Genomic DNA, 18,113 nt, shown 5'->3' with positions numbered 1-18,113 from the left:
TGTGAAGTCGTCAAGCATTAACATTCGATCAAGAGATATCTGGAAATAAGAAGAGTTGCTGTGCTGATGATATTGAGTTGGTTAAAGAAGCCTTGGTATCGGCCGAGGTGCTATATGTAGTACCTCTCCTTATTAAGTGGAAGCGACTTGTTTTCAAGTCGCAAAAGGTTAATGAAGCCACCTAGTAATAGTACATGTAATTACGTATATTTCTTAGTTGAACAAAAAGAAAGAGCTTCGCACGGACTGTTTTGTAGTACCTCGTATTTCCATCGTCCGGTTCCTCTACGACATAACCCTCGGAATCATAGCACGGTATCGATTGACTCCATAAAAGGGAGTAGACTGCCCCATGCTTCGGCATTTCCGTCCGGGAACCATTCGAAGAATTCGTCTTCCTAAAGCGTTTGGGTCAGATTTGTGTAATGTACATCAAAAAGAAAAGGGGACTGTCAAAATAACAAAGCTGGAAGGAGTGAAACGAGCGAAACAAAGCGGACAACTGAATAGAAAAATCAAAGCTTATTCTTCACTAGACTGATCCCGCAAATAAGCGGATAGATAGCACCAGCACCAATACGAAATTAGAAGGGATCCAAAATTAAAGCACACGTACATGCAGAGGAAAATTATCCACCATATCAGAAGCAACTATATCCATTATATGGTCACGAGACAGAGGAGTCAACTCGGCAGGGTTGTTTATTTCACCAGCGCCCTGTTTGGTCTTTTGCATTTCCTCCACTGCTAGGCGAGCGAAGTGGCACATTTCCCTTACGAACCGGAAGGATAGCTCAAGACCTGTGACGAACTCGATGTTGGAAAAATATCCAAGAGCCATATCTAATGACATGTCAGTGTCTGTCTTCGACTCGGCCATTGTATAACACGCCTGGTCACTGGCGATGGGAATATAGGTAAAATTATTTAAAGAGTCAAGGAATTGAGCGATAGATGGATCGCAAAGGCATACCTAAAAGCACCAAATCGGACTGCGCCGTGGTAGTATTCCGTAGAATATGAAGAAAAAGGTTGCTGAAACAGTATACCGGGGTATATGTGGCAACTCTACACTGCAATTAGAATGGCGTAGCACCTTAATACGCTAGAGGGTGTAACAAGGAAAAAGAACATAAAAGATGGAACAGCGCAAAAGCTTACAGTGCTGTGCAGCTGGCATCAACGCGGATCTGCCGGGTCGCAAGAATAGCTGCTCTCGAAGCGCGTGCCACAGCGTCGCATGACGCCCCAATTTGAGCAAGAGCGGCCATATCTTGGTCTATAGATGTATGAACGCCTGACCACGGGTAGGCTAAAGGAGTGTTAATATCTAGAACGAGAGAGAAGTAATGTGATTGAAGCGATTGAGCCTGGCGCAATGTCATCCCCTTTGGCAATTGAGAAGTCTCGAGCGGAGCATCAAGGGCGAAATCTGGCTGTATGGAGCGTTTTAGTCCATCGAGTTCCTGATTTAGGTTACGGATGGTTTCTATCAGCTGAGCAGGCGTTTGTCGCAACGCCTGTGCGCTAGAGAGGCGCTTCTTAGTAGTGGAACAGAGTCGTATCAGCTGAATGAGTACATGGCAGTATATGGTATCACCTAGCTGTCCGCTTAATGCTTTCTCTGGTACTTGAGAACTAATTTCATCGTCATCTATGATCTAGCGAAGGGTCAATCTCAACACTTAAACAGCAACGGAACATATTGCGTATAAGGAACGCACCGACGGACGGCCTGATCGCGAGCAGATTTGTTTCTCTAAGCAATAGATAGACCAGAACATCCAGTTTCTGTGAGAGATCTCATGTAGCGAAATATTCCAGGAACGAGCAGGTTGTCTATGTAGTCCTTTGGCGCACGAAAGCCGTATAGCATCAGAACAAAGCATGTACTGCAACGATATTTTGCCCATGCCCTCACTGTAGTATGCCTATCTTATAGATTTAGAGCCATGGCCTCAAAAGTTAGCTAGAAAGATCAGCTCTTACCATCAAAATTAGAACTTGAACCGCTATCATGGAAGAACGGAAGAAAATAATTTCAGTGTGAACGGAAAGAGCATTTTCAAACCAGGCCCATGAAGCTTGCCAAGTTTCAACAAAGCTAGTAACCGTCTTAGAGAGCACTATCCGACTGCCAGAGGCCCAGACAATATTGCGCAATGCGTAGTAGGACTTATCATCAGGCATGCTGTTATTGAAGTGGGCACGAAGTCGGGACTCAAACCAAACGCGGTCCACGATCCCAAACGCCTGTGCAGGCGCCTCTTCAAAGAATGCTAGGAAGGAAATGTCAGATCCGGCTCGTAGAGATAAAGTAAACACCTGAGCATATTACCCTTAGTATATTGCCATGCAATTTCTGGGGGAGGTTCTGGGGCGCGCGAAGATGACAGCGTGTCGTTGATCTTCAACGTCCGACTAACATCTGTAACAAACCGTAGGGCTATGATATTAAAACCTGGGGTTTTCACCCTCGACATAATCCATGTTACCGCAGGCTTCGAGAAAATTGATAATAGGGATCGCGGGCCTATTATTAGTCAGCAACTCCACGGTTCCAGCAGTAGAGTGTATGTCTGTTTGTCTACCGTAGTACTCAAGATTTAGCTGCGAGCTGAATTTAGCGTTGTTGTTTACTCGAAATGGTAATAAATTGTGTAAACATACCGCCTCAGCCGCATACACACTGCTGCTCTCATCTTCTATATCCTGCCCATCAAGGACGGCTGGTGATGAGTTGCTAACCACAAGCGGCTCGATCGCCTGGCCATCTGGGTGGTGGTAGATGAAGGTTGGCGATTTCGAGATGACAGACTGTTCACTAAGATATTTTGGGGGATCAGAGTTAGGTTGGACTGCTGCAGGCGTCGTCGAGTCCTTCTCCGCTGAGGCGTGCAGCAAGTTTTCGATTTGGTCAATACGTCGAGTCAAATCTGTTGACTCGCGATTTGGTCTACCTGCCGTGCGCGGGCGACGTCGAGTCGTGACGACACAATCTACGGCCCGATCTAAACAATTCGCACACGGGAAATTTCCATTGCCTGTGAGTGTTATGGTGAGATGACAGAGTCGATTCCGGGGCACGCTAGTCGGACATACATCGAATCTTCTTTGCCCGACATTGATTGCATGCTTGTGCTCGCCGGGTCTTGGCAGGCATCTGGGTGCTCCCGACTCGGCCTTCCATGGCACGGGCGTCGCAAATTAAGCCCTTGCGATTTCCCCGGGCTCTAGAGTGAGATTGGAAAGAGATATTTACTCAGATGGGGCCGCACAGGTCAGCTCCGGCGTAAGAATCATGATAAAATAGCAGTTATGTTAGGGTGCTCGGTTGAACTAAGCCGGAATGGTTATTCACTGGATGTGTAGAATGGGGGAATCTTTGCCGAACGAAACCTTGAGGCTATCGAAATATTCCTCTCACTATACCTATTGTAGTCTGCTGCATATAGTTAACGAATACCATCTCCCCGGCGAGGTTGCGCCCCACAAAGCCAAGGCTTCCCTCCCCACATTACAGTGGCTATACCTATTCTATTCGGCATTTTGTCGGATGATGTCCAGCACCCACGGGCAATACCATATCGAGGCGGTCCAGCGGAGCATGGTTTTGTGTAATTATTGTATCGCTATAGGTACATATGTTAACGAAAAAAATGGGTGTCTCCTTCAAAGTGTTTGTAGCGGTAAAGGGGACGTTTCTAATGCAAATGCCGTACTCGGAACGTCTTGTTGAGGCCGGTGCACGCATGGCTGGCGAGGCGATATAATCAGGGCGAAGATGTTTCCCAAATAACCATATTCGTTGTCAGGAGCTTCTTGATGAAATACGAATTCTACGTACTTGATCGTGTACCAGTTCCGATATTATATTTTCCAATATGACTACACCGTTCGACAATGTTCTTGTGGTGGGTGCTGGGCCAAGCGGCCTTTTACTGGCTTTGATGCTGGGACAACATGGTATCAAGGTCGATGTTGTAGAGGCTCTGGATGGACTCGACAAAAGACCACGTGGTGTGGCGTATGGCCCAGCCGCAGCCGTGTAAGTACATACAACGTCACAATGTCTTCGAACCTTTTCAAGCACCCTCTAAGCTAAGTAGGCAACTAACTGATGTGTAAAGAGTACTGCATCGTGCCAATGTCTTGAGCAAAATACGGGAAGTGGGGCTCACTCCTGACTCTCTGACATGGCGTAAACTCGATGGCACGGTCATGAATGGTCTAACAGGCCTCTCGAAAGGGGGTGAGGAAAGTGCAACTGTAATTCACCCAGCGGAAGACCTTTCCCGCATTTTCCTTGAGGAAGTTTACAAGCAACCTAGTGTCACAGTACACTGGAGCCACAAAGTCATCTCTGTTGGTCAAAATGAAGCGAGTGCCTGGGTTGATATCGAGGGTGGGGGCAGATTCGAAGCTGATTTCGTTGTCGGCTGTGACGGAGCCTCCAGTGCCGTTCGAAAGTCGCTATTTGGCCAAAGGTTTGATGGTAAAACTTGGGACAAGATAATCATGGGCACTAATGTAATTCCAAAGACAATTCACCGCTCAACCAAGACTGCACCAAACTGACTTTCACCGCAGCTTATTTACGACTTCAAAAAGTTTGGTTGGGAAGATACGTCTTGGATTATCCACCCAGAGCATTTTGCTGTTATTTGCCAAATTACGCAGGACGGCGTATGGCGTGTGTCCTACGGTGAAGACCCTGGTCTTTCTCGTGAAGAACTCCAAAAACGAATGCCCGGGAAATTGCAACAGATCCTTCCTGGGGCTCCTTCGCCTGATAAGTACCATGTTCTTCAATTCAACCCTTATGTAATGCATCAGAGATGTGCGGAGCGTATGAGAGTTGGCCGTATCCTACTAGCCGCCGATGCTGCACACCTCTGCAATCCCATGTCAGTGAATATTTCATAGTTTCTGAGTTCGGTCATTTGCTAATCAGATTGAAGGGGAGGTCTTGGCTTGACCACTGGAATCGCCGATATTGGAAGTCTCGTCGACTGCTTCTACGGTATTTATGAGGGAAAGGTAGGCTTGGACATACTCGATAAATATGATGAGTCTCGACGAAACGTATTCCATACAGTTACCGATGTAATCTCCACTTTGAACTTGAACCGAGTTCGAAGTGATTCAGATTCGCTACTTGACGGTAAGGATCCTTTCTTTGCACTTCTTGATGCAGCAAAAAAGGACCCAAGTCTCTATAAGAGGTTAGCAGAAGTGAGTTTGTTTTCTAGAACACCGCGTGCTATGTATAAGCCGACTGCTAATTGAACGATTCTTCTCAGGAGCAAATGAAACTTGCTGTCGACCTTACTTGTTTCTACAATTAGAATCAGCCAGTCAAGCTATTAATAGCCATGCTCTATTCGATACTTTAAATGATGGGGCTTTGTTTACATTAAGAATAGCAGTACTTATATTAGAAGCCTTTCAAGCTCGCCGGGGCTATTTAAGCAATATCATTATATTATGCTGGTCCTGAAAATAGTTTCTTTCAATGATCTTAAGTGAGAAATAGGCATCATTTATGTAGTTGGGGGAAGCCTGAGCGTGACTATCTACTTTTGAACATCAGCCCAATGTGATCAACCGGTGAGACCCTATCGATTCTAGATACAGAGTGTACCTTCAGCATTGGGGAAATGCAAAGAACGGTAATATACAAGTACATCGGAACGCTAGAGGATGAGCTATTTAAGAACTTAGATTCTCAAGATTGGAAGAGGACTCATAGCATAGCAGCCAACAAATACTTTCTTTATCTACTCAACTGCTACTTCTGAGGTGGCAAGCATCTGAAACCAGGAACTCGTCAATGCTTGGAGCTGTAATCAAACCGTCTCAACAATCTGTCTAGAGCCGTTTAGTTAGACTGAAATACAGATTCTAAACCACTCTCTGCCATCCCATTAGCAACCACTGGAAACGAGACTGCTGCTATTCTAGCCCACTTGGTACTACTAGGATTTCGCCAATAATGGTTTATCGCCCGCTGTACTAACACGTCTCCAGGTTTCATCAACCTCGTTTGCTCCGAATCTAGAATAATCTCTATTTCTCCCTCTATAACAAAATTGTAGTTGACGCTAACAGTGCGATGCATTGCTGATGTGTAGCTCGGCGGAAAGTCGACGATACGCGCTGCGGAGCCTCCCGGTACGATAATTCCAGGTGGATTCTTGATAAACTGTTTGTACCGTTCTATATCCTTTTCCTGCTGGATCTCCACTGGAAAATTTTGTGTGGCATAACAGAGAAAAAGACTCGCTGGCGTTGGGTTCACAGCTGCAGGAGGATTGTCATCTAGAGATTTGGCGAACACTGATCGACCCGCTTCATCATGGGTGGTAATATACCGCTTTATGTCCCGTAATTCACTTTCAGACGACATTTTCGAATGCTTCTTATTTCAGAGTAGAAAGAAACTTTGCTTTTTAACGCTTAGTAGGGTCAGAACACATATAGCGTAGCTGGATGTAGCTTGAAGAATCCCTCACCCAAGCTTGTCCTTTTTCTACAAAACCAGGCAGAAGCACCATATATGAAATTTCCCAGGCCTAGAGATCTCCATAATCACACAGAACATCTACACATATGATTATTATACTTTTCTAGGCTAAGTCCCGACTTACTAATTCAATGATACATAGGGTTTGCCACCACCACCTTCCCAAAGCGTTCGGCATCCTCGATCCGAACCTTCAGGCAATGTATCTCTCAAGTCGCTATTCGGCATATTGTTATGGCTAATAACAAAAATGATGCAAATCTATCCGCCCATCTCAAACTTAAAGCTGATACCACATTATTGCAGAATATCATAAGTTCTCTATATCGGTAGAAACATTCCTACGGCAGGCAGCCGAAAGTTAGCTGGTCTCAAAACATCGCGTTTAACGTCTTCTTCAGCATATATAAGTATTGAGTTTCGATCTCGTAAAGCACTCAAAACAATAGGAACAATCGAACATAAGTTTCAGGAATCGCCTTTAACTTTCTTCTTTAATTCACGGTTTCTGGACCGCCAATCTCCTTACTATCATGTCAACACAAATCGAGGCATATGCTACCTCCTCAGCTAATGCTATCTCACCTTCTAGCCTCTGCCACGTGGTCCTTCGCACCAGTACTGAAAATTATTCTAAGATGGTGGGATTTTACCTTACTTTTCTTGGTGCACACGCGACACACACCCACCCTCGCGTCACATTCTTGACTTATGATTATGAACATCATCGGATCGCGATCGTTAATTATCCGGATCTAAAACCACTCAGTGACAAAACAGTTGGTCTAGCCCACATTGCATTCGGCTTCAAAACTCTAGGCGAGCTTGCCACAAGCTATGAGCAGAAGAAGGCAAAGGGTATTCTGCCATTCTGGTCAGTCAACCACGGAATGAGCACTAGTATGTATTACAAAGACCCGGATGGTAATGAGCTCGAGATGCAAGTGGACAACTTCGAGACAGCAGCCGAAGCAATCGACTTCATGAACGGCATAAAGTTTGAGGAGAATCCAATTGGTGTCGATTATAACCCTGAGGAGTTTATCAAGAGGGTCAGGAGTAGTGAGGACGATAAGATCATAAAGCTGAGACCTGATTTGGTCGTGTAATGACCCAACAACAGTATTTTTAGGGACTAGGGTCAGAGAAAGCAAGGAGTCTGATAAAAACCTCCGGGGTGATGTTTGTCTTGTCTGATCCGAGGCCTGATTTCTCGAGCATCTCGTGAAGAATATCTTCTCCTAAATATATATTTTCTGCCCGCCATTTCTCATTGGGGCTCGTTCTCTTTTTACCAATCTGATTTTCTGCTTCCTATATCTGCTTAGCCGTTAGTGTGTCAATATCCGCTATCTTTTTATTTCCTATACTCACTACAGTTTATATATACAGTCTTGTCTAGCGCCTGTTGTAGAAGAGCGTTCCATCGTTGAGTGAATCTAGAGAGATTAGCACCGTGTTGAGTAGCCGGTGCTGCTTATGTCGATCGTTAATTGGAGTCTCACCTAACCAGTAAGAGATCATGTCTGGAGTCATGTTAGGCAGGCTATAGTAAAGTAAACGATATCATAACTACGCTTTCACACCTATCTCTACTGTCATTTCCCCGCTGTCACGGATGTCTTCCCATACCAAGACACAGCATTTCTCGAGCCTCGCAACTCGTTCAATACTGACTTGGACTTCTCTCATGATCACAGCAATCTGGCGCGAGGACTTTGATGGTACAAGAGCAATGATTGATGTCTAATGATGATTCATACCCTGACTTAGACGAGATACTTCCAAGTCCTCAGAAATCAACTATATTAGCCTTACCATATTTCCCAATCTTCAAGCCTCTGGTAAATTGAAAATTTTAGCTTTTCAATCTCTCTCAAACTTTAATATAGAGGTGTATGCAGAATTAATATATACCCGTTGCTGTTGACTTTGGTTGGAAAAACCTTGGTTAAATACTAGTTACATATGTACCCGGTATACTCCGGAATTCATTAGCAGCCACCCCGGCACATTAGCGTAGCTTGTCGGAAATTTTGGCACTAAGCACATTGGGAAATGAGCCGAAATGCCATATTAAAAATTAACATTCCTCAGTTTTCAATAACTTATCCGTGATAATACATATTGATATAAATTCATATATAAATATCTCTAGGTAGATGAGTTTTTGCAACTCAGGCTTGTATCTCAATCCAATCAAATTTGCTAGTAAACTCAATTGGTTCTAACGCGTAAAAAGTCCGAGATCAATGTTATCACGTGACCGGAGCAGTGTGTGTCAGACTAATTGCCGAGTTAGAAAATCATCCATCCAAAAATGCAGAATAAGATCACTATCTACATTTACCAACCAGCTGATCCATAACTGATTTCATCGTCAGGTCAAGCTGTTTTTCTTGCATCATTATATGGACCTGGCCGAAAATTAGAATGAGCGAAAAGGATTCAAATGTCGTGTTTCGACCCGATAAAACTCCGATTCGGTTCTTCAAAGCATGTCGGTGGTGTCGGCGACAGAAAATGCGTTGTGACGCGCGCAATCAAATCCCATGTTTCCGCTGTCGCTCTTCTGGCCGCGATTGTATCATTGATCCTGTTAGCAGTGGATCTCGTCGTGAACGCAGCCACAAAAGTACTACGCCAATACGGTAAGACTTTCGCATATTCTTTATCATAGATAACAAAACGATGATAATCACTCCTTGCAGACGTTACATCGAGAATTCACCAATTCAACGCGCTGCTGCCTTTCAAAGTCCTGCATCTACGGAACAGGACTTCTCACTCGTCACTCTAAGGTCTCAGAATAGCGGACAAAACGAGCCAGAGTCTCAACAGTTGAGTACAAATGAAATGATTGCGCCAGTATCCGCAGTTCATTCAATGTCCGTAAACTTGCTAGGCTCTGAAAATGTGAGTCGAAGTCATACTGTGCACTCTTTTATCCTAATTCCAAATTTGCAGATCTTTATGGAAAATTCAACAAATGGCGACCAGAAAGGTGACATTATTTCTCGCGGCATCGTAAGCGAGGAGCTCGCCCGTGTTATGTATGAACGGTACGCGATTTTTATTGCAATCAAATATATTCGACCATTAACAAGTGTCATATGCATTTGACTTATCTATTACAGGTTTACTGGTGGAAGCAAGAATTTTCTACCTCTGTTTGATCCAATTCGGGACACATTTGACTCTATTCGGTCACGGTCTTTATTTTGTTTTACGGTGATTATCTATCTCGCGAGTCGCGCCGTATCTGATTTGCGCGGTGACACACACATGCAAAGGGTTTTGCAGGATGAGGCACATCGCCTAGCCGAAGACAGTTTTTTCGAACGACCCACTAAGCTAGAGACTGTTCAGGGCATGATTCTTCTCGCTGCTTACTCGGAAAAAACCTGGTTCTCAATAGCGCTTATTCTTCGTACTGCCTTGGACTCCGGGCTAGAAAAATCACTAGACACTTTGCTGTATCAGGACGATATACCACGGAGCTCACTCTCTGCTTCTATGGCAGATCGTCAGCTAGTATGGCAAACGAGAACCTGGCTTATCAGTTTCACATTGGAATTGGACGTAGCATCCGGCACTGGGCGCAAGTCCCGCATTGCTGAGGTGGACGTGGCGAAACTCTATAGATTTCTTGATTGTCCACTTTCTTTGCCGGCTGATATGCGCACGGTGAGTATAATTGAACTTCATCAGTTACGAGGTATGAAAAATTAACATATAATATGTCGTTATCATTATTAATTTTGACAGGTCAATCGCGAGTTGTCATCGACAGTACGACAACGACATCTGATATTATTAGCAAAGAGCTACCAGCCATTATGGGAAGGCTTGAAAATTGGTGGACAAAGTGGGATCAGACTCATGACCGTATGCCATGCTTCCTGTAAAGAAGATTGTGAGATAAATGAATTTTTTATTGACAATATCTACAGAAAACGGCTTCCATGCAGGAGCTTTCCAACGCAGCAGCCTGAAGCTTATGCTTCATTATGCCAGAATCTTTGTCTTTTGTATTTCACTGGCGCGTATTCAACGACTACAGCCTGCTTACGTAAACTCAGATCCGGAAAAGATGGATCAAAACGTCATGAAACTATGGCAATCACTTATAACTACCATCATGGAGCAATTAGCGTTTCTAATAAACGAGTCATCTTATCGCTATCAGCTAACATGGGCACCAACATACCCAGCTTTAACAGTCGCATTTGTTAGTAAGTTAGCGATATTTAAACTTATTTCTATACATTGTTTTAATGTTTTTTTAGCAACGTTTGCTCTTCGAATCGCAAGATGGTGTCCAAGCTTGATAGATCAGTCGTTACTTCTAGAAAGAGCGGAAAAGATCTGCGATTTTCTAAAGCAGCCTCCATACCCTGACATTCACCGCACCGTCTCCATCTTCGTAAATTATGCACGTGCCTTAATTGCCACTCAACGCCGGGAAACTGAGGATCATGGTAATGATATCATTTTATCCGAACAATGTGATCAATTATCACCTTCAAACAATGGTTCTGACAGTGTCATGGTGAATGCACAACCTCTTCCAGCAAGAGAAGGCATGCTTGAAGATACCTATTACCAAGGTTGTTCCAACACACAGCCTAATAAGAATTCGCAATCTTCGTCAGTGGTAAATGGTGGCATTTCTTCTACAGCCAGGCCTCCCAATTCTCGATTTCCCGAATCGATGGATGCTCCCAATTGGACTATGTCCAATTCCATTGCTGACTCATTTGGCCTTTTTGAAGAAGGACAGAATGATATCTTTGATTTTTTACCTACAATGCCTTCTATACCGCAATAATTATTTCGACCAATACTGTTATTTCATTTTCGCCGCCTGCCACAGTAAACAATTGACCAGGAACTTATTTACATTACCGATTTGTTGAGTAAAGTGAATGCTAAGTCAGGCCGCAATGCAGCAACCTCGCATATTACATGTGAGTTCCTATTTGCAGTAAGTCAAACACAAATCCAGGCGCAATGCCAAATGTAACGATATATTAATTATAAGTGTAGAGGCATCCACATCGGGCCGGCTGGTCGGCACCGGAAGTGGGTCCTAAACTCGGTCCCGTTTCGGCCCCGTTTTTCCGGCTCAAAATTCAAGTATAGACACCCTCTCACATTGGCTGTATTATCAGTCAAAACAGGTATACAGGGTCATTATGCAGTTTCGGATTCTTCTAGCCAGGCAAACAGATCAACAGTAGCTCTCATTCGTCCGAGTCTTTCTTTTCTACGCTTTTCAGGTGTGAAAGGTGCAATGCGAAACAGGCCCGCAGTGATGTATATAGTAAATGCAAGCCCCGACTTTATTCTTGTTGTTGAATTTACTCGACATTCTATTAGTAATTAAAATAGCTATACCTTCTCCTTTTTCCTTACTACCGTTTATTTTGATGTCTGGACGTCGAGTGCCCCGTATTGAATGAAAATGACTTCTGATACCAAGGAATGTGTTTCGGTCCGAACAAGTTCTCCTTCTTTAGGTAGGATCCACGTTCTGCTTTGGTGACTTTGACTTACTGCTCGCTAGTACACCAAGTTCTTAGTGATATAGACCTTCCAACTCGTTTCATCGAGTCTAGAAGAGACAGGAAAATAACTGATAGTTACAATTTGGTCCCGCTTTCCCACCACGAGATCATCGTGGAATTTCACGAAGGAGCCTCGGCAAACCCACCCAACTGGAATCTTGTGCCTAACCTTATATCTTAAAAACGCATATATAACACCGGGACTGACATATCAAATAGAAAAAGAAACTTTACAATGCTGTGGTAGCGCTTTTCATCGTGATTAATAGCGGCATCTCAACCGCACTGCCAAGTAATGCTATTCCTGAAATCATGCAGGATTTAGAAAAGACTGGAGATGAGCTAAAAGTTTTGCCAACTGCAGTCTATCTACTAGGCTACGTAGTTGGATCCATGATTTTTAGTACCTTGAGCGAGACAATGGGGCGAAAACCTATTCTTGTTGGGTCCTTTACTCTCTTTGTGCTGTCAACGCTTGGATGTGCCTTCGCACCGAACTGGTGGTGTTTTCTGATTCTTCGAGCTATCTGTGGTATTGCCGGTGCTGCTCCTCAAACTGTGGTTGGAGGCCTGTATGCTGATCTGTTTTCTGATGCACGGACTCGAGGTCGGGCCATGGTGACATATATGTCGGTATGCTTTGTTGTGCAATCAAGTACTTTCATATATGACATATATTCTTTACTAATACGTGCAGGCGTCAAGTTTTGGTCCTATTCTAGGGGCCATTATCTCCGGATGCTCTGTTAAATATGGCTGGCGATGGGTGTTTCGTATTAGCTTCATCGTGGCAGGGGTGACTTGGGTTGCTCTTCTCTTCACTTCCGGTACCGTGATACTCACAATATACGATTATGCCTCGTTACATATAATTGATTAATCAACTAGAAACCTTTGTACCCGTTCTTCTGAAGCGGCAAGCTTCAAAAATGAGAAAAGAAGAAGGATGCAATCTGTATTTCTCACGGAACGAGTTAGAGTCGGGTTCCGCCTTTACAAGAACTCAGACTATAACCCGCCCCATCGCAATGCTTGTCTATGAGCCCATCATTCTTTCCACAACAGTCTATATTGCTATTGCTTACAGTTTGGTATTTTTTTACTTTCAGGCTTACCCAATCATCTTTGAAGGTTTGTCCACCTGGGGCTTCACGGAACGTCCAGGTTGCGGTATTAACGATCGTCTTGAATAGGAACATTCAATCTTGATATTGAGACGACCTCTCTCACATACATACCAAGTAAGTGATATTATCCTACCTTAGAATATCCGATCAGTCTAATTAGATAGTTGGTATCGGCGCATCATTGTCTGGACTTGTGACACTTGCCTACGACATCTTCTACGAGAGGAACAAGAAGCGAGGCAAGAATTGGACTTCTAGTCCGGAGCTGCATCGGCTTCCCCTCTCCTGCTTCTCTGGCCCATGCCTTACACTCAGTATTTTCTGGCTGGCATGGACAGCAAAGTCAAGCATTCATTGGGCAGTACCCATGGCCTCGGGCCTAGTCTTCGGATTTGGCAACCAGATAATCTTCACTTCACTGCTGACATATGTCGCCGACGCATACAAGATTTATTCTGCCAGTGCACTGGCAGCTTCAGTGGCTATTCGGAGTATTGTCGGAGCCTTATTGCCTTTCGCCGCGAACCCGCTCTATAAATCACTTGGTGTTTCGTGGGCGACATCTATTCTAGGATTTCTAAGTTTCGCATGCATCCCTATTCCATTTCTTTTGTTGTATTTTGGCCCGTTGATTCGAGAGAGAAGTCCACTTTGTCAGCGACTTGTCGCGCAGTGAATGGATTGCAAATACAATAAATGCAAAGAAGGCAGAGGGCATACAAAACCCTGTCATTTAAAGTAAGCATTACATGATACGGCTAGATGCCCCCAATGAATCCATGATTTTCGGTCTACATTTCCATATAACTAATATCTAACATGAGAGTTTAGCATTTTTCACCTAGAAATATAGTAACCAAATTTGCCATGCCTCTTACTAGTGCTAGTGTTCATGAATAGCTTGAGCCCACAATGAATCCACCTAATCCTAACAAGACATATAGTCCCTGAACTTCATTAGGCACAGCTACCATGTAGACCCAAGTTAAACCATTCAATTTTATATTTAATACAACTTTTTACAGGATATCATTGATTATGGCAGAACTAGTTACCACCTGGCGCCTTGTAGCAACATTGGGTGGTTTGAAGTAGACCATCACCTTGTTTGCTTTAGCAGTGAGCATAAATTGACAACCGTGCTACTAAATTTACCCTTCTGTTATATTACCTTAATACATCCATTTCCTATGTAATAAGGCAACATTGAAAGAAGGATTTAATGTTTATTGTTATCTTCTCTATTTAAATATCTCTGCACCTAGGTACATTGCCTCAAATATTATAGATGTTAATATGTCAGTAGAAAATATTGCAGAAGCCTTGTACCCAGAGAATTAATTTTCAGCGGAAAAGTTTTCTTGCGGATGCTGGAATAACACTTTGGTTGTAGACTATAAAGCCAAAAAAGATGTTTCGTTCCTCCCTATTCAAGGACACTGTTATTATCAACGAAACCATGTCGTGATCTAAAAATTGCTCCATTGATGTACGTGTAATTATTTTATATATTAGCCACAATTACAATGTTATCAAATCCGTCGATTTATAGTACAACAATATATAAATATCAGTATAATTTCTGATTATTCAGGTTTATAATGATTGAGGGAAAACATTAATTTGATTAGACGTAATTGACACCTACAACCAAATCATTGATGTTTTATAAGGCTTTTTAGATATTTTGCCGTCTTCTAGACATTACTAAATTACGCGAGGTATTTTTCACACAGGCATATTGGTAAAGATCTATGAAAATCCGATGTTATACGAGACGCAAATATTAAATAGATCAATTGATTCTCATTTGTTTTGAGTATCACTTTCACGCATTTTTCTATGTCAGGACCTGCTGGATTCTTGAGAAGTAAACTGCAAAAAAAATATAAGCCGCAACACTTATAGTCAAAGAAAATCATGTTCAACCGTGTGATACATTTACCACGGAGGTGGGCAATCTTATTTCTTCGCCGGGCTATAGGCTAGCGAATTATCTCACATTTAACTAACTTATCTCACACGAAAATCTATCATGCAGCACAAATAACGCCATAGCTTCTATATTGGGCCAGAAACCAGTTATATCTAAAAAGGAGTTGTTCGATGATCTCTTGCCCTTTAACCATCAATGATACCTCCCCACAACATTGTCATGTGCTGCTCATGCTCCCCGTTATACAGTGCGATTTATTTTATCACAATTAGCTTCTCCATTTTTGCCATCAAGATTCGGCATTTATTGATATCTAATTCATGGGATTTCATCCTCAGATTCTACCAGTTCAGAGTAGCATGTTCCTGACCACGTCATTTCACGTCTCGTAGTTCGTGGTCCTCACCTTTTTTTTTTTTTAAAGTTTGTAAAAATAGTTCTGCATTATTTAAAGATCGACATTCTAATTAAGATAGCTACAGTGCTACACGAGGTATTGGCAGTTGCTATCCTCGTGCTTGCCACCGTTTTGGGACTCCGTACTTTGTGGGGATTGGCTATTCCCCACATTGCGCTATTATTTCCATTGCTTGGCGGTCAGCCCCCTGAATATTGATCTTCGGTGTTGACAGCATAAAAAAAATTAATAATCAATGGGAATTAGTAGTTAAGAATGAATATCCATCTTTTGGACTAAGGAATGGTCTGAATGCCCAATTAAAAATTCCCTCGTATCCAGAAACTTTATAGGTTGTTTTCGTTTCCTTTTTCAACAATAATAATAATACTAACACATGTTGATCTCACTCCCAGCTGAGGGGCTTGACTAGTTGAAGTGCCGAGGAAGTCAGAATTAACAGTCAACTAGTCAACCCCACTGTGACATTCCGGATGACCCTGTAGCAAATGACAGTTACTGATACGTAATAAATGACTATGTGAGAGAAAGGTGGACTGATGCCACGAGCGCCCTATTTAAATTTTAGAGTCGATTATAATTGAATTGTTGAACATTACGATACCCGCGAAAGGCAGTTCCAAGCCGCCTCGCTGGGGGGAAATGTGGGGAAATAAAAAATGAGACAAGGATAGAGTGAAAATTCTATCCAGATTCGACCGTTGATTGGTTTGAGCGCTGCAAACATGGCACGGACCTGTCACAGCGGTCAGAGTGGTAGTGGATCCATTAGTCTGCTTCAAGTCTAGAACCTTAACTAGCAAGTGTGCCCCGATTTAATGAAATCCCAAACGCAAGTCGGTATTGATAAATGCAAACATGTCAGACCGTTGAAAAATGTGATACTCAACCTGTGTCACACTTACAAGTCATAGGACATGTAGTCCCCAACACAAGGGCTTATATCATCTACCACCTACTCATTACATGCATGAAGAAGGCATTGCAATCATGGCAGCACTACCGCCCGGAATCGACCTAAACAATATTCCCGCCCTCAGTCCGCCGGCGGGAGAAACTAGCAACCTTGTCAACCCATACAACATTAACATATACATGTATATCACTGCATCTATAGGTCTGGGATTATCAATACTAGCGGTCGTCGTGCGAATCTTGGCCAAATGTCGTGTTGTGCGAACATTACAGTTGGAGGAATTAATATTACTACTTTCACAGTGCGGATTCGTTGTGTTTGTCGGTTTAATGATACATTCGACAAAGTTGGGACAGGGAACACACCAATGGAATGTCTCAGTTGCTCATTTTCAAAAGGTTGTGGAGGTATGTATCCATATGATTCCAGAAGTCGCTGAAAAAAGGGAGAAAATCAACTTTGACACCAGTAGCTGGCAAACATTATCGAAGTCATTTATTGTCCGACAATAATCGGAGCTAAAGTTGCGTTGCTGCTTCAGTTACGACGAGTGTTCATCGTTGTCAAAAAAGGGTGGATGTATTGGCTGCATCAAATCATTCTTTGGGCTAATCTTATTGCGTATCTCGGGCTAATGCTTAGTATTATATTTACTTGCGTGCCACGTGAAAAGCTATGGAACCCATCTATATCAGGCCATTGCCAGTCAACCTCGGTCTCATTGATTGCATCCTCAGTGATCAATGTTCTTTCGGATGTAACATGCTTCATCATGCCTTTGGTCGTGATCGCTGGTCTCCAATTACCCAAGAAAACGAAATTTGTTCTTGGCATTATTTTTGGCACAGTTATACTGTAATACATATCTATGCACCTTATCACAGAGATTTATTTTGGCTAACTATATACAGTGGAATTATCACTAGCATGTTTCGACTCGTTTACACGGTGAAGCTCACCCAGACATACGATTTTACATGGGCTATTATGCCTGTCGGGCTGTGGGCGTAAGTATTCTTTTGTTCACGAGCGCAATTTCCCCCTTTTTAACAGACGTGTACCGTTTTAGAATCGCTGAAATCGCCTCCATCATCCTTGCCGGCTCCATTCCTTTACTCCCCGGTCTTGTCAGATTTGTCCGAAATCAAAGCTCTGGTACGGGGGGTCAGTCTTCTCGAGTATATTGGCATAGTCCTTCCACCCCATCCAAGAACCGGCAGCAATACTCGAATAATCAAAACACTATCTGGGACCAAGAGCGCGCGGATGCGATGGATAATAGCAAGTATGATGCACACATTAGTACATCCTCTTTAGTCCACCATGGTGATTCTATTTCCTTGGGGGTATTAAAAACAGTAGAAGTACAGACAACAAATGCACCAGCTAATTCCTAAGTTAACAAAATAAAACCTTTAATGGAATTTGCGTATATTTCACGACCCTTCAAACCGGAATCACGCAAACCACATTTTCCGCTCTTGTACAATTCTTCTTTATTGCATTATTGAAATGCTAGAGGTGAGGCGGCAGCTCGGAAACTGGAATCAGCTGGGCTCTATTGAATCCTTTGTAGCTATTCGTGGATATGACGCGCATGAATTCTCCATCATATGGATA

At 43.1% G+C, this 18,113-nt stretch overlaps 7 protein-coding genes across 7 annotated transcripts; 5 read left to right on the top strand and 2 right to left on the bottom strand.

Moving 5' to 3' along the window:
• Positions 1–475: 475 nt before the first annotated feature.
• On the bottom strand, positions 476–3,340 carry BGW36DRAFT_388760 (fungal-specific transcription factor domain-containing protein). Its single transcript, XM_046217263.1, has 9 exons — positions 3,103–3,340; positions 2,671–3,044; positions 2,592–2,610; positions 2,339–2,533; positions 1,990–2,279; positions 1,725–1,931; positions 1,162–1,661; positions 974–1,068; positions 476–843 (listed from the first exon to the last, which is right to left on the bottom strand). Exons 1-9 carry the CDS (start codon positions 3,188–3,190, stop codon positions 602–604), a joined length of 2,010 nt encoding a protein of 669 aa, XP_046067772.1. The 5' UTR covers positions 3,191–3,340; the 3' UTR covers positions 476–601.
• Positions 3,341–3,884: 544 nt separating this feature from the next.
• BGW36DRAFT_432223 (FAD binding domain-containing protein) lies at positions 3,885–5,348 on the top strand (the record flags this gene model as incomplete). The annotated part of the gene is made up of 5 exons (XM_046221099.1): positions 3,885–4,048; positions 4,131–4,530; positions 4,591–4,907; positions 4,962–5,235; positions 5,304–5,348. 5 exons carry the CDS (start codon positions 3,885–3,887, stop codon positions 5,346–5,348), a joined length of 1,200 nt encoding a protein of 399 aa, XP_046067771.1.
• Positions 5,349–5,947: 599 nt separating this feature from the next.
• BGW36DRAFT_257720 (cupin domain protein) lies at positions 5,948–6,391 on the bottom strand (the record flags this gene model as incomplete). The annotated part of the gene is made up of 1 exon (XM_046210036.1): positions 5,948–6,391. A coding segment is annotated over one exon (444 nt), but the record flags the coding sequence as incomplete, so codon positions are not given.
• Positions 6,392–7,059: 668 nt separating this feature from the next.
• BGW36DRAFT_400898 (Glyoxalase/Bleomycin resistance protein/Dihydroxybiphenyl dioxygenase) lies at positions 7,060–7,635 on the top strand (the record flags this gene model as incomplete). Its single annotated transcript, XM_046218680.1, has 1 exon — positions 7,060–7,635. One exon carries the CDS (start codon positions 7,060–7,062, stop codon positions 7,633–7,635), a length of 576 nt encoding a protein of 191 aa, XP_046067769.1.
• Positions 7,636–8,959: 1,324 nt separating this feature from the next.
• BGW36DRAFT_304541 (putative C6 transcription factor) lies at positions 8,960–11,357 on the top strand (the record flags this gene model as incomplete). The annotated part of the gene is made up of 7 exons (XM_046211982.1): positions 8,960–9,177; positions 9,238–9,442; positions 9,494–9,588; positions 9,664–10,244; positions 10,295–10,414; positions 10,480–10,761; positions 10,816–11,357. 7 exons carry the CDS (start codon positions 8,960–8,962, stop codon positions 11,355–11,357), a joined length of 2,043 nt encoding a protein of 680 aa, XP_046067768.1.
• Positions 11,358–11,993: 636 nt separating this feature from the next.
• On the top strand, positions 11,994–13,899 carry BGW36DRAFT_363999 (putative MFS multidrug transporter; the record flags this gene model as incomplete). The annotated part of the gene is made up of 7 exons (XM_046214513.1): positions 11,994–12,048; positions 12,096–12,256; positions 12,316–12,729; positions 12,794–12,923; positions 12,985–13,227; positions 13,290–13,337; positions 13,388–13,899. 7 exons carry the CDS (start codon positions 11,994–11,996, stop codon positions 13,897–13,899), a joined length of 1,563 nt encoding a protein of 520 aa, XP_046067767.1.
• Positions 13,900–16,415: 2,516 nt separating this feature from the next.
• BGW36DRAFT_388751 (uncharacterized protein) lies at positions 16,416–17,933 on the top strand. The gene is made up of 4 exons (XM_046217262.1): positions 16,416–16,900; positions 16,966–17,348; positions 17,405–17,500; positions 17,563–17,933. The coding sequence occupies exons 1-4, from the start codon at positions 16,544–16,546 to the stop codon at positions 17,888–17,890; spliced, it is 1,164 nt and encodes a 387-aa protein (XP_046067766.1). The 5' UTR covers positions 16,416–16,543; the 3' UTR covers positions 17,891–17,933.
• The last annotated feature ends 180 nt before the right edge of the window (positions 17,934–18,113 follow it).

This window comes from Talaromyces proteolyticus (assembly GCF_021365285.1).
Source record: "Talaromyces proteolyticus strain PMI_201 chromosome Unknown BGW36scaffold_12, whole genome shotgun sequence".
In the NCBI taxonomy this organism is placed as follows: domain Eukaryota; kingdom Fungi; phylum Ascomycota; class Eurotiomycetes; order Eurotiales; family Trichocomaceae; genus Talaromyces; species Talaromyces proteolyticus.
Note: the sequence above shows the minus strand (reverse complement) of the source record. Positions and strands in the feature narration are given on the sequence as shown.